Source organism: Salminus brasiliensis, chromosome 21 (genome assembly GCF_030463535.1).
Source record: "Salminus brasiliensis chromosome 21, fSalBra1.hap2, whole genome shotgun sequence".
Lineage (NCBI taxonomy): Eukaryota > Metazoa > Chordata > Actinopteri > Characiformes > Bryconidae > Salminus > Salminus brasiliensis.
Genome location: NC_132898.1, coordinates 32,795,693 through 32,811,006, shown reverse-complemented (window position 1 = coordinate 32,811,006; position 15,314 = coordinate 32,795,693). Strand labels below are relative to the sequence as shown.

Below are 15,314 nucleotides of genomic sequence, written 5' to 3'. Positions count from 1 at the left end.
AGAGGAGAATTTGATAAACATTCATAATCTAAATTATTGACCATATTTTTTAAACATTGCATACACATAATCCTCAGCTCTGCTGAAACACATCTCTTACATTCAGTGCGTTGATCCCATCCCACTGACCAATTGCTGCCCATAGTAAATGTCTGGGATCTGTAGAGGTGCGCTGCTACACCGTCAGGCTCATCCTTCACCGCAGCGTCATTAGGAGTGATGTGTAAGATTAAGTAATAGAAGTCTGGACACGCTGACGGGTCTGTGGTAAAGGAGTTAATCAATATTAGTGATTGGCTCTGAGTCTGGTATGGCTTTATTAAGCTGCTGTCATGCCAGTGATTCATTGATGCCGCCCAGAGTAGTGCAGGGCACGGTCGGATGCGTGTGAGTGTGTGTGTGTGTTTAAGTAACAGGTGTGTGTGGACTGCACGTGAGGAAGTGCCAGTTGTGGCCTGAGGTCTATAATTTGGGGAATGCGTGTGTAAAAGTGTGTGTTCGGCCTCTCAGGAGCAGTCCTGCAGGCTCCATGGGCGTGAGCTGCTTAAGCACAATAAATAGATTTAGTTTCCAGACAGGTTGCTGTTATCTCTGGCCCGGCACGGCTGGGAGATCTTCTGCACCTGAACTGATAATCATTGTCTCCTTTTCTTCAGGCTGCTGTTGGTGTGTCTGAGGCTTTGCACGCTTTTCTTTGCGGCAGTCAGTTTGAATTTTATGGAGGCCGCAGCGCCATAAATTAGAGCATGCTTTTCACCTCTGATTTGTTGGTGTTTAGCGCTCCATTTGTCTGCTGCCTCGATCTGTGTGTCTCTTTGTTTGTTTTCATGGCTCTCAGGAGCAGAATATCCCGACTTTGTTTTATTAAAACTGTTAAAATCACTTTATTAAGTGTGTTTTTGTTCTTTCCCCACAAGCCAAAAGGGTAAACTTAGGGTTGGGCTTATTACATAAGAGTAGCTTATACACATTATTGCTGGTGGCATCTCCAACGTTATTATTGTATGTTAAACTATAGTGTTTTATCAAAGCAGTTTTAGACCATTTCCAGTGTTTCACACATGTCTGAAGCACGCCTGGGGGAGCACCGGGGGGTGGGGGTGGGGGGTGGTATTTGAATATATGGATATCCTAACTCATAGCATTTATTTATTTACTCAGGTGTCAGAAGAAGACTTGGGTTAGGGTTAAAACATCCATGTGTAGATATGTGAAGGCGAAGGCTGTGTAAATAATCAATAAAAGTTGAATTTGGACAAAATAGAATATAGTTAAAATGGGATGAAATTAAATTAAATGATCGTTTTTTATTTTATTTTTTATTTTATCTAGAATAATTTTTTAGATTGACGTCCACTGAAAGCTAAAAAGGTTTTTTCTGTTCCTCTTGTAAAGCCGCCATTGCGGAGATACAAGGTTTTTGCAGTGATACTACATTGAATTAATATATATATATATATATATATATATATATATATGCAATGCTGTACAAAGGTCCTGAGCATTCATTCAACAAACAAATAAACAGTACTTTATCAACAGGCTGTTTGTTTATTTGTGTTTATTTTAGTGTTATATAGTATTCTACAGCCAAATAAACACACACTTACCTGCTGACATAAATAGTTAAACACTTGTCTGACTGTATATTAATAATGTATAATAATAATACTGCATATGTAATGTATTAATACCTTTTAATAATAATAATCTTAATTTACTGACCTGTGATAAAATCAACAGTATGTGTCTGTGTGTCAGTGTGTGTGTGTGTGTGTGTGTGTGTGTGTGTGTGTGTGTGTGTGTGTGTATGTAAGTGTGTGTGTGTGTGCTGGGCGTTTCTGTTTACACTCACCTGTCTGTGTACGTGTGTGTCTGTGTGTACGTGGTTGTATGTGTGTGTGTGTGTGTGTGACTGGAGCAGGTACAGTAGGGTTGGCCCCAGTCCAGAATTCCTGCAGCACTGAGTCACACGACTGATAGCTATCTCTCTCTCTCTCTCTCTCTCTCTCGCTCTCTCTGTCTCTCTCTCTCTCGCTCTCTCTCTCTCTCTCTGTCTCTCTCTCTCTTTCTCTCTCTCTCTCTCTCTCTCTCTCTCTCAGCACTGCTTTGCTCAGTCATATACTGCACAAAACAACCCCACCCCCTCTCTCTTGCTCTCTCTCTCTCTCTCTCTCTCTCTCTCTCTCTCTCTCTCCCTCATTCTCACTAACACACTCACACACTCACACACACACACACACACACTGCTCTCAGTAGAGCGCCCATTTCCACGGCAGCAGCAGCAGCAGCAGCAGCACACAGCCCTGGGGAGAGAGCTGGAGAGAGAGAGAGAGAGAGAGAGAGAGAGAGAGAGAGAGGGAGCAGAAGAGAGAACAGCAGACCCTCTTGGCCGCCCGCCCCGCTCGCTCCTACGTTTAAAAATTAACAACCTGCTACATTATTGAATCAGCCGGAGTGGCTCGCTCGCCCGGCCGCTCCTCTCACTGCTCTCCTCCTGTCACTCTCGTGCCACTGACAGCTCCGCTCGGCTCTGGACTGTTGGACTAAAATGGATGTCTATTATGGGATTCACCTGCAGTTTCCCTGGACTTTGCTTTGCCATTATCTGTCCACCACAGTGCTGCGGCTCAGGGGAGCACCTGCTCTTACCGGACAGTGACGGAGGATCAGCTGGGTGTTTGTTTGGGGCAGCAGGCCCTCTGATCAGCCTGAAGGCAGGTTACCTTCCATTCAGACTCCCATTTTTTGGCTTTTTATGGAGCCTTTTCCCAATCCTGCTGGCTGGAATGCCAACCGCTCATCCATGCTTTTAGTCTGTCGGCTGGAGCGTGGTTTTGCTGATTGAGATCTTTGTTTTTGTGCATTTTAATGGAGTGTTTAGGTGCATTATTCATTCAAACTCTCCTTTTTCTTTGGATTTTGAGAAGTTTTGTCAGGTTCCTCAAGGTTTATTCAGATTATCATGGTATTGTAGGATTTGTTTGATCTATTTTTGGACTATTTTAATGCTCACGGTTTGAACAAATTCCTTTTTTGCTCATTTTTCTAAAAAAAAAAAATGCTGACCTGTCCTTTTATGTTTATCTTCACCCCATTCAGACGAAAAGGAAGAAGTAGTCCTTGGCAGCCTTCCTCTCCTCAGCTTCAAGATCGGACCAGTCCAGTCCTCAGACAACATCAGCCGGAAGTTTGCCTTTAAGGTGAGTGAGCGTGGGGGAGCTGGCCTGGGGGGTGCTGATGTGGGGCTGGGGTGTTTAGAGTGGGCTGTGTACAGTGAGAGTTCTCCATGTACAGTAATGGCTATTAAACAACACACTCGGCATCCTGACAAAACCACAGCATTCTGGTTTATAGTGGTGCGCTTTAACACAAGGGTGTGTGTGTGTGTGTGTGTGTGTGTGTGTGTGTATTTGTGCTGGAGAAGCAAATGCACTGTCACATTCTATTCCCTCCTGATCAGTGACGAGTGGCTTTGGGATGCTCAGACGGGAAGAGTGCTTGTATACACTGTACGCTCTTACCATTGCTGCTCATTGCTATTCCATAAAACCACACTGTGCTCTAATTAGACCCACACTCAGCTCTTTCCTGAGCTCCATATTGTCGGTTGATCTGCAGTGAAGGAGGCTTTGCAGGAGTTGGCTGAAGATCTAGCTGTCATGTACCTGTTTGTTTTCTAGCCCTGATCCTGGTGGGCGCATTTCAGTGTTTTTCCCACTCCTATCACGCCCATTTTTGAGAAGAGCTAGTGAATTGCGTTAGGTGTTTTGAAGCAGGGAAAGCAAAAAAACATGCAGTGCTTCACAAGACTGGGAAAGCATGAGGTGTTGTTGATGTATGGGATATTATAGCGGCTGAATGTATGAAGAATGAAGACTTGCGGGGACTTTAAGGGGCTGAAAATGAAAAATGTTTAGATTAGTTTACACTATATGTCCAAAAATATTTGTGGATCCACGCTTTCTTTTTGTAATGTTTTATCCTAATGATACAATAATAATATATTGATTATCATTTTCCTCTGTCCAGAGAGGACCTCATTCTCTCTGAGTGTGTACTGGCTCTCCCTCTCCCCCCAACACTCATCAGTCTGATGCTATCCAGTGTTGGCGTCTGTTAGCTGAGTATGAGCTGATGTAACAGAAGTGATGATTAGTGTTCTCCTCCGAGTGTGTTGAGCTGTACAGTGACATTATTTTAACAACAGTTTAAAAAGACAATGTTGTCTTGCTTCATGTGACTCAGAGGAAGGGCATCCTAGCTTTTCTGGTAGCATCATGCGGCGGGGAGTCCTAGCTGGTGGAAAAAGAAAATAAAACACAAGAAATAGTCTGGAGATCATAAGTTTAAATCCTGGCCTTAAAGGTTGATCATTATCAACACAATATCTGCCATATTTGTACCTGTCCCGATAAAACTAGGGGTCCAGAAACCCCCTTTTTAGACGTTAAGGTTAAAATATTGACTTACGTACAAGTCTGACTTGAGTAGAAGCCCAGAATGGAATTACATAAATTAATTCAATAATAACATTTCTTTTCTCTCAAATTTACTCAGATGAAACCTTTTTGAGCGTAACTCTCTGAACTGAGAGTGTCCTCTTGAGAGTGTCCTCTTGAGCGTGTCCTCTTGAGCGTGTCCTCTTGAGAGTGTCCTCTTGAACACCATCGAGAAGAAGAGTTTATTAAAACCGTGGGCCGTAAATCAGCTACAGAGCAATGGGGTGTCCACTGGAGAACGTGTGACATGACACTCCAGGTGTGTGCCCCGAGTTGCCTGAGCGTGTGAAGAATGTGAAACTGTGTTTATAGCTCTGGGTGCTGCTTTGGGCTTCACCCCCTGGCTGCACAGGTCCTCTCTGGGCTGGGGTGGAGCTTCTGGCAGGTCTGCACAGGTTCTCAGTGACTTGATGTAACCGTTTCAGTTTTATGAGGTCTGTCAGTTGAACTCAGCCTGTAGCTGGGTGGTTAGGCCATAGGCAAGGCTTAGATGCAACGATGAGGACCTTTGACCTGGCCTTTTGAAGGGTCAGAGGGGTGGAGAAGGGCTTTGCCTCCATAAAACCTATTTAAAGCTGTTAACTGTGTGTCTGAAAGAGGGCTGAATCTGGGTGCTGTCTCCTGAAGGGCAGTCGATTAGTAGGAATAATATTTAGTGTCAGAATTTCCGGGTACTTAGAAAAGAACAGAAAACTTGTTGACCCTCGTGATTAAAGCTAAGTGCTTCAGAGGTAGGGTGTTCGAAAAAAATGCAGAATTGTGATATTACGTTTTACAGTACTTTATAGAGTCTCAAAAACACAGTATTGATTATTAAAATATTAATAAACAGTGGTTGGTGTCAGACAGTGGTTCATTTAGTGTTGTATTTAAACCCCGACCACTAGAGGGCAGTCTTCAGATCCCACTGTTCTGATTGGATAGTCAACTTTTACTTATACTATGACAATTTCGCCATATACACTCTATGTCCAAATGTTTGTGGACACCTCTTCTAATAAATGCATTCAGCTACTTTAAGTTGCACCCATTTCTGACACAGATGTGCAAATGCACACACACAGCTTGTCTAGTCCATGTAGAGAAGTACTGCCAATAGAATAGGACTCTCTGGAGCAGATCAACATCATGACCCTATTGGCACCATGCTGCCTAATGCCAGGTATGGGCTAGAGGGGTATAAAGCCCCCCAGCATTGAGGAGCTGTGGAGCAGTGGAAGAGCTGTGTTCTCTGGAATGATGGTGGTGGAGCTCCATTCAGTACTTTTGGGATGGGTTGAGGAGCTGGGGATGAGGAGGGGTGGTAATCATCTCAACATCCTGACCTCACTACCACTCCTTGCTCAATGCAATCAAATCCTCACAGCCATGCTTGCTCCACAGTCTAGTATAAAGCCTTCTTCCATTCCTAGTAGACACAGTTACTCCAACAAAAGCAAGTCCTTTATTTCAGAAGCATGTGTCCCAAAACTTTTGTCCATGTAGTGTATAGTCTTGTTAACAGTATTGCAATAAATTGAATTATACCCCCTGTATTGTGATATGTGTATTGTATCGGCAAGTTCTCCACGATACACAGCCCTATTCAGCAACGTTGAAGCTATCATGCAGAAATGTGTGTGTTAGATGGAGATGTGAAGGACACTGGGGTGTGTAGTGTGTTGTGTTATTGTATTAAACATGAATAAGGTTTGGTGTCCTCTGTTTATGGCATGAACTATTAAAGCATGACTCGGACGGATATGATGTCACCTTGCGACACCCAGGCAGCATTTTTCGAACTTGTCTTGGCACAAAGTTAATAATTAAGCAGGACACTCTGTCTTGTGTGTGTGTGTGTGTGTTTGGGTTTAAACTGTGGACAGAGAGTGAGCAGAGTGTTCGCTCACGCATAATCAGAACTGGCTTGACAGCGAACGGTAACAGTAACACCTCCAGCACCTCAGGCGTCCGCGCACCTTCCATTTGTTCCTCCCATTCGGGCTCCACAAGGTAACGTCTCCTGTTCTATCTAATGCTGGTCAGAACTAGAGATAGGGCCTCGAGGCTGTGGAGGGTTTGTTTGCTCTTTTTCTGAATAGATGGGATATCTCATTTCAGACGGTGATATTTCCTCCACAGAAGGGTGATCAGTTTTTGATGACACTTAAAAAAAAGACCAGCGCTATTGTTTGTATTCAGTCTTAGTAGATCCAGAACTGTTCGTCATTTTAAACTACGTATCTCAACACACAGATAACACAGTAGTCAGTAGTGAGAAAAGACACCTGTATCGCTATTTACCTCAGCAGTAAGGGTGTTATTTTACTGTAAAAACACTGTAACATTGAATTAATACTAAAAAAATGACAGTAACGTAATAAATATATGTTGTGAAGTAAAAACACTGTATAACCGTAAAATATACACATAAAAATCATATATACAGTAGTCAGTAGTGCGAAAAAAAACCCTGTATCGCTATTTATCTCAGCAGTAAGGGTGTTATTTTACTGTAAAAACACTGTAACATTGAATTAATACCAATCAGCATGTACAGTAAAGCATTAAGAATGTATCATGAGGTCAAAAACTATATATACCCTAATAAACACCAATAAACACAAATACAGTAGTCAGTACTGAGAATGAGCTGTTATCTAGTAAAGTTACTGATATGTGGGTTAGAAGAACACAAGCTAGAACAACTCAAGTTAAGGTGCTGAGCTTCTCTGTGAACTCCACACATGTCCGCCAGCAGCTGACCTGATTTACACCTCAATGCTGGGGGGCTTTATACCCCTCTAGCCCACGCCTGGCATTAGTCAGCATGGAGCCAATAGGGTCATGATGTTGATCTGCTCCAGAGAGTCCTAATCTATTGGCAGTACTTCTTCTCTACAGGGATTAGACAAGCTGTGTGTGTGCATTTGCAAATCTGTGTCAGCAATGAGTGCAAATTAAAGTAGCTGGTGTGTCCACAAACATTTGGGCATATATATTTGGGCATACTACATGAGGAGAGCGGCCACTGGTTGAAAAATGAATGGGAGTTCTAGTAATTTTATGTTTATAGATGAAGTCCCGCCTTTCAACAAAAAGATCCAGTCAGCAGTGTGGACTATGCATGTGCATATTTCAGCAATAATACAGTTTCAGCTTGTAAATAAAAAAAAAAAAACTCACATCACATTAGAACAGTAGCAGATGGGGGCTCTGAGCAGCTCAGTGGTCTTATACACTACTACTATGGCCCATGGGGTCTCGAGTTCGAATCTTGAGCCAGGCTGCTTTGCCATCAGCAGTCGGAGTCAGAAAGAGCACAATTGGCTGTGCTTTCTGTCCAGTTGGGTAGGTGGCGCTGTCTCCCCTCATCAATCTTAAAGCGATGTTGGTGTCGGCACAGGCGCCTGTTAGCCAGTGCGGTGGAGCTGGGGACCTGGAGCTTTCCTCAGAGCGTGTTGGCCGCCTGGTGATGCTGCATCAGCGGCAGTAAGGAGGTAGGCATTGTCTGGCTTCACGTGTGTGTTAAGTCCTTAGCCTTCTAGTGTCAGGAGCATTGCTAGTGCTAGGGGGGGCTATGAATGGGTGGGTTAATTGGCCATAATTAGATCTGGTAATTGAGTTGAGTATTCAGCCTTTATTACACATCTATTATATGCTGTATATGAACATAGGTCTGTCTGGAGTCATGTTCCGGGTGGTATTTTCCCATGACTTGGTGGTGTGTAGTGATGTAGTTCAGTTCGTCTGCACTTTGCTTTTCCCTTGCTTTGCCCGGGGCTCATCCTCTGAAGGCATACAAAACGTATTACACTGCTCTGACTGGTTGCTGGGCTGCTGACTGTGGGGTTTCTACCTATTTCGTTCTTTTTGTCTACCCCCCACCCAGAGATTCATTCTTTCTCTACCCCTCTGTCTCTCACTGTGTGTGTTTCTCTCTGTAATGAGACTCTTAAGAAACTCACTCACACACACACACACACACACACTCCCCGTCCTCAGCCCGGAATAGCGCTACTTGAATATTGATGAAGAGGGGTTGCATAACTGCAGTGAGGCTGCATCTTAAACTGATCTGAAGCCGGGGCTGTTCCCCTTCCTGTGTCTCCCAGCAGGCCCTGTTGGCAGTGCTGCACATTACACCCTCCTCTTCATGACCTGGGCCTGACCGATATCCAGTGTTATCACTGATACTGATTTTAAGGAGCTAGACGTTCAGATAAGTGGCTACATCAGCTGTTGTTTTTTTTATATAGTCAAAAATTATAACTATACTTTATTTGAGTAATACTTGAGTGTCATTTCTCATTAGGGAACCTTCTATTGTAAAACATGTCAGTCCAGAATTAGCATTTAATGCTACCTCTAGTAGGTAGAGTAGCAGATTAAGCTGTGAAGCAGTGGAAGAACTGTGTTCTCTGGAATGATGGATGGTGGAGCTCCATTCAGTACTTTTGAATAGGATGAGTCAGGGAGTTAGGGATAAGGTGTATTGGTGATCATCCATCATCTTGACTTCATTAACTCTTTTGTCGCTGAATGCAATCAAATCCTCACAGCAGTGCTCCTAGTAAAAAGGAGTAAAAAGCCTTCTTCTCTGGACAGTAGAGACAATTACTCCAACAAAAGCAGGATAAGCTCTTTTTAACACCCTAAGAAACAATAAACGAGCAGGCGTCCCAATACTTTTGTCCATATAGTGTATTTTCCTATTTAGTCATTACATTACATGCTAAATAACACTAGGTAACAGGCAGAGACGTTCTCGTGTACTGAATGATTTACTCTAGATGGTACACTTCTAGGAGATGCTAAGGCTCCAAACAAGAAATCTGCTTTACTGCTGTGATATAAAAAACACAAAGCCATTATTGATCTGTTATTTTATTTATTAATTTATTTTGCAAATATCCAAAACATTTTCATCAGTACCAGACACTTTTGTAAGAATAATATGGGCCAGTACTATGGTCAGATATCGTATCAGCCCGTCCTTATCCAGGACCCTCATGGATACAAGCTCCACTGTGAAGGATCTCAGGGTAGAGAGTGCTGATGGATCAGTTTTTGTGAATGAGTGCAGATAAACAAGAGAGGAATCTTATCCTATGGCCTTCTTCCACTCATGCATTATGGTCCCACATCCAGCAGAAAGCAGGCCAGATCCCAGGACATGGTCCCACGGGAAGGAAGAGTGATGAGAAACCAGTTACATCTCGCTTGCATCTGACTGAAGCAGGTCTGACTGAGTTTACGATTAAGGGCATTCCTCTGAGTCTCCGCTGACCTTGATGCTACGAGTCGGCACAACAACATCAAGAGCAGTTGTGGGATGTTTAGAATGAGCGTATCTCCAACTGAATTCCACTCCACTAATTGCCTTGTGCGTGGAAATCAGCAGAATTTCCTGGAACTGGTGTCGAAAATTGAGCAGAATTGGCAAAGAGCCATTGAGGCTTTGGCTCCACAAGAGCACAAGAAATATCACCGGTTTGAGTGATTTTAAGGGAAAATACTCAAATTTAGATCAAGATACTTGTTGTTTTATGACTTCTTGCTTTTATGTGTAGAAACAAGAATTTATAACAAACAGTTTATAAACACTGACTTAGAAATTTGCTTTACTGCCGTGCCAAAAAAAAATCACAAAGCCATTATTGATTATTTATTTATTTTATTTATTTATTTATTTATTTGACAAACATCCAAGTACATTTTCATCAGTACCAGCCAATGTTTGTAACAACAACATGGGCCAGTACTATGGTCAAGAGCCAGTATGACTGATTGAGGGCCAGTACTACAACATCGAGAGCAGTTGAGGGATGTTTGAAATGACCGTATCTCCAACTGAATTCCACTCCACTAATTGCCTTGTGAGTGGAAATCAGCAGAGCTTCATGGAACTGGTGTTGAAAATTGATCAGAATTGGCAAAGAGCCGTTGATGGTTTGAGAGATTTTAAGGGAAAATACTCAAATTTAGATCAAGATACTTGTTGTTTTATGACTTCTTGACTTTAAGGTTCAGAAACAAGAGTTTATAACAAACAGTTTATAAACACTGACTTAGAAATCTGCTTTACTGCCGTGCCAAAAAAAATCACAAAGCCATTATTGATTATTTATTTATTTATTTATTTATTTGACAAACATCCGAGTACATTTTCATCAGTACCAGCCAATGTTTATAACAATAATATGGGCCAGTACTGTGGTCGAGAGCCAGTACGACTATGGTTGAGGGCCAGTACTACTAATTGCCTGGTGCGTGGAAATCAGCAGAGCTTCATGGAACTGGTGTCGAAAATTTAGCAAAAGTGGCAAAGAGCCGTTGACGTATCGGCTCCACAAGACAACCAGCTTCTTTGTGCTACAGTAGAACTTCTGTGGGTCGAACAAGATGGGCTGGTCTGCAGTCCTTACGTGCATTAATAAGCCTTGAAGTTCCATGACCCTGCTACTGGTTCACCGGTTGGACTGCTTTTGGTAGGTACTGGGAATACCCCACAAGACCTGCCTATCTGACACAGCTATACTTTAAGCTGTCTTTATGACCCTGCTCAGAGTTGCTCAGATTCTTACGCTCGCCCATTTTTCATGACCTGACTGATCACTTGCTGCCTATTAAATACATCTCACCCCTTTGGAAGGTGCCACTGTAACAAGACAATCTGTGCTATTCATTAAGGTCAGTGGTTTTAATGTAATGGCTGCTTGATCAAGAAAAATAATGAATGTTGGTTCAGGGTAATGTGGAGTTGCTTGTTAAGTGGTGGACGTCCTGGTTTAAACTGGGTTTATGTGGGGCGTGAATCAGCTCTGAAAAAGTCTACAGCTGGTCTGGACAGGGTGTTCTGTTCGCAGACGCTTGGGACTGATTTCCCAGGGCCACTGTTGCATTTTGTTTACTGGGTATCTTGGCCTGTGTGTGGGAGTGAGGCTTTGCTCTTATCGGCCATGTGGGCAGCGCATGTTTACTCAGTGTGGAACAGGGACCCTGTGCTCTCAGGCAGCGCATTAGCAGTGGAGGAAGGTGTGTGTATGTGTGTATATATGTGTGTGTGTGTGTGTTTGAGGTAGACAGAGGAGACTGAGCATGCACATGCAATCATCTACCCTCAAAGTTGCCTAGTCATTATTGGTTGCAGTAATCAGTAATTATTCCTGACTGGCCTCTGCATTCTTGTTGCTGTTTGTGCTCGTGTGGTCGACTGCTTTGTCAACACGTTAGTGGGCATCAAACGACGGGCCTGGGCAGGCACCACCCCAGCGTTGTTGAGTCTGCAAAGGGACCCAACAAGTCGGTAGCATGGTTGATCACATTGGACGATTCTGATTTATCATTAGCGCTGGACACTTGCATGCATAAAAAGTAAGTAAACCTCTGAGTTAACAACTTTCCTGAAGGGGGGTTTCAGTTTTAATTAAGGAGATAAGATTAGAAGTGTGGGTTTCACAGGTGCTTTTAGATTAAATTAAGAAACACAAAGCCTGGTTAATGACAAATCTGGCCTTCTCAATAAGATCTTACTGTGAACCAGGCTGTGATGCAAACACCTCTTAGAGGACCTCAGAAGGCATCTTATACAAACACATGCTAAACATCTGGGTATCATTTTTTCTTGCAACTGTAGGCTTGCGACTGTGATGATCTGTGGCAATTAACTGTTTACTTTAAACAGGTTACTTTAAACAGTTTTACTTTAAACAGGTTGTTAAAACAGGAAACACCTACTTACGTCTATTAACGGAGAATGACGCTCAAATAAATGGATGCTCAAATATTTTAATGTAGTTAAACTGGTTCAGGTTGAATATGCGTCCAGTCATCTTATCATTTTCCAAAAGCATCAAGCTCTAGACAACTATATTTCTCAAGCTTTCTATTATAAGATTTTGCCCCATAAAAGCATGTATACTTTTATAGATTTCAAAAATATATTATTTTAGTCTCCTTTTTCATGGCTGACAGTGAGAGCTTACCAGGCTAAACTACAGCCTCCGCACCGGGGGGTTAGTTTTACACAACATCACGACTAAGCCTCCCCAAATCAATTCAATTAAATGTAGGTCAATTTTATTTCTTTTTATAATAATTTTTGTCACAAAGAAGCTTTACAGAGATCCAGGTTTGAGCCTTTATTGAGCAGCTAGTGGCAACAGTGGCAAGGAAAAACTCCCTTGAGAGGAACCAAGGGGAACTCAAAAGACTCAAAAGGGGAACCCACCTCCTTAGGTTGACGCCAGATAATAATAAAAATCAAAACAGGAATAAAGACAATAGAACTAAATAAAGAGTGATGAAGTCCTGCAGGAAAACAGTCAGAAGCAGAGTCCTGCAGAAAGGTAAGGAGGGAAACACACGGGGTTAGTGCATATTCCCTTATACACGTTCAAAACACTCCACACTTTCAGGGGTTTGCCATATATTCATCAGAAATGTGCTATAAAAGAAGTGTTAGGTTGCGCTTTCCTCTGCCCTACAGCAGCACCACCTGAACCTGGCAAAATTCCGTACTTGATGGCGATGGTCAAAAGCCGATCTGCACCAAGAGCCCTTCCAGCTTCAAGTACGGCTCGGCTCGACCCGACATCCTTTAAGATCCACGGAAGACGAGTGTCCAGACTTTTTACTGTCCTGCACCGAAGTGGTGGACGAACTTTCCCTGGGTGTCCGAACAGTCCAACGTTTGCTGTCCTCAAACCCAAACTGAAGACCCTCCTCTTCTAAAAATACTTAGGTGAATAGCAGAGAGGTCTTAAATGTAAAATGTAAAAATGTAAATTTAAAGAAACAGACGCTTACAATGCACCCAAATATAGCCCTTATCATTATGATAATATGTTATACACCAAACATTTAGGCCGTCTGTATCTGCTGTGTGTTTGAGTATCAGTATATCAGTAAGTAAAGGGCTGTTTACCTGGTTCACGTTTGGCCATATTTAACTATATCCACAACATGATCAGTGAGCTTGGTTTTTAGATCCTCGAAAAATGGCATCAGTACTGGTATCAATACTGCAATTTTCACAAAAAAGAGTCACACCCAGGTCTCCAGTGGTTTCCCCAGAAGAACAGCCGTGTTGCTGCTCACATTACATGTTGTGTCGGGGTGGAATACACTCCCTGTAAGCTCTGTGACATTTGGTGAAGGTGTCGTGTGGCGTCATGCTTTCCCCAGGCTGTATTTATCCACCCATTGCTCCGGCTCTTATCAGGAAGCATCAGGATCAAGCATGAGCTACTACAGTGTGTTATCCACGCCTGGCTGAAGAAATATAACTACCTGGGTGGAGATATGGACAAAGACGTGGAGAGAGAGAGACTGGGAGACATCATCTGACACGGAAGTGGGTCACTTCAGGGTCCTTAAACCAATAGCTGATTGCCCTTTGAGACGCTGTGCTGGAGCACAAAGGCACAGGAGGATGTTGTGGGCATGCTGGCATGACCATAGCCCTCAAAGAAACCCAGCCTTTTTGTTGCTCTATTCTGCTCCTCTCTAACTGCTCCAGGCATGGGCACTTGATATGTGGTCTGATGTTTTCCCCCATACTGCCTGCTCCTCTCAGATTCAGATCCGCTGCAGATATGTTCCACCAGAGCAGGTGGCAGCTATCTGACAGATGCAATTGGAGATGTGGGTGGTTTTCTGTGAATCGGAAAAAGGAAAGGCTGCTCTGTCTGGCTAGTGAGAGATTGTCTGAATTGCTTTAGTCATTTGGGGACCTGGCTCGAGCAGACAGTAGAAAAACGCGAGGCCAAACGTATTGACATGGAGCGAGCTGATGGGATTATGGGACCTCCAGTGACAGTTGAAATAGACTGTGGAATGGGAGTGCAACTTTTTTGGCAGTGAACGCCCTTTTTTTCTTAGTTCCTCACATTCTTTCCAGCGCAGCAGGTGTGTGGAGGTGAAAAGTCTGGGGTTCTGGCCAAGCGTCCAGCTTACTATGCTTCACGAGACAAACCGAAGCTAAGCAGGATTAAGCCTGGAGGGTGATTAGGTGTAGGACTTTCTCCTTTTTGCGCCTAATATCGTTCTAAATCGTACAACAAGGAAACTCGGCCTTACTTCAGTAGACTTTTTACACCCTGGCTGTTTTTCTTTGGCTTCTGAGTGATTCGCTTGAAGCCGCAACGCTCCAAAAGCTTCTCAAAGGACCCTTGGCCTTTGCATATAAAATAACTATTGCACTCGGAGGATATGAATCACCGTGGCGTCTGGACGAGCGCATCGCCGGAAATGTCACTGCTACCTTAGTGCTAATAATAATAATAATAATAATAATAAAAAGGGTAAAAAAAAAAGAAAAGAAACAAGGCTGAAAACAAAACTGTCTTTCTTTCACCTCAGCTCACCAGAGCCGGTCCCATAGGAACAACTGGCCACTTCGGCACTGCATACGACAGCAGGCCAGACTCTGACTACCCCTGGCCTGCTTCGGTGGCCTTCTTTCAAACATGCTACAAAAAACCTACAAAAAATCAGGCCAAGCCTGATGCCCTGTTGCCACGGTTTGCGTCAGCCGGTCTACGTGTTACAGGGAGTCGGTATAATATCTGATTCAGAGAACAGCAGGGCTGTGTAATATAGCCTGTAATGCTCTCCGCCACTCCTGCTTATAAGCCTGTTTCCTCCTATAAGCCCAAGCTATGCGCAGCACGACCCAAGCAGAAGCTGTTTTGCTTTTGCTTGGGCTTAGATGCATATCGCTTTGCTGATCCCTCCCGACTAGCTGCGCCATTCCTAGGCCTCCTGATCCTCTGGTGGAGGGATATCGAGGGAAAAGACTCAGGAAAATACACTCCCCTCACACACGCC

The 15,314-nt window shown here is 43.4% G+C and overlaps 1 protein-coding gene across 8 annotated transcripts in view; it reads left to right on the top strand.

Moving 5' to 3' along the window:
• plekha6 (pleckstrin homology domain containing, family A member 6) overlaps window positions 1-15,314 on the top strand; it is a 153,222-nt gene that overhangs the window by 104,788 nt on the left and 33,120 nt on the right. For 7 of the 8 annotated variants that reach the window (XM_072665527.1, XM_072665526.1, XM_072665531.1 and 4 more), the window contains one exon: window positions 3,103-3,203. In XM_072665527.1, the coding sequence (XP_072521628.1) occupies window positions 3,103-3,203 (101 nt within the window). Of the gene's footprint in view, window positions 1-3,102; window positions 3,204-6,374; window positions 6,495-15,314 lie in introns of those variants that run through there. The other variant, XM_072665533.1, reaches the window with a different exon arrangement.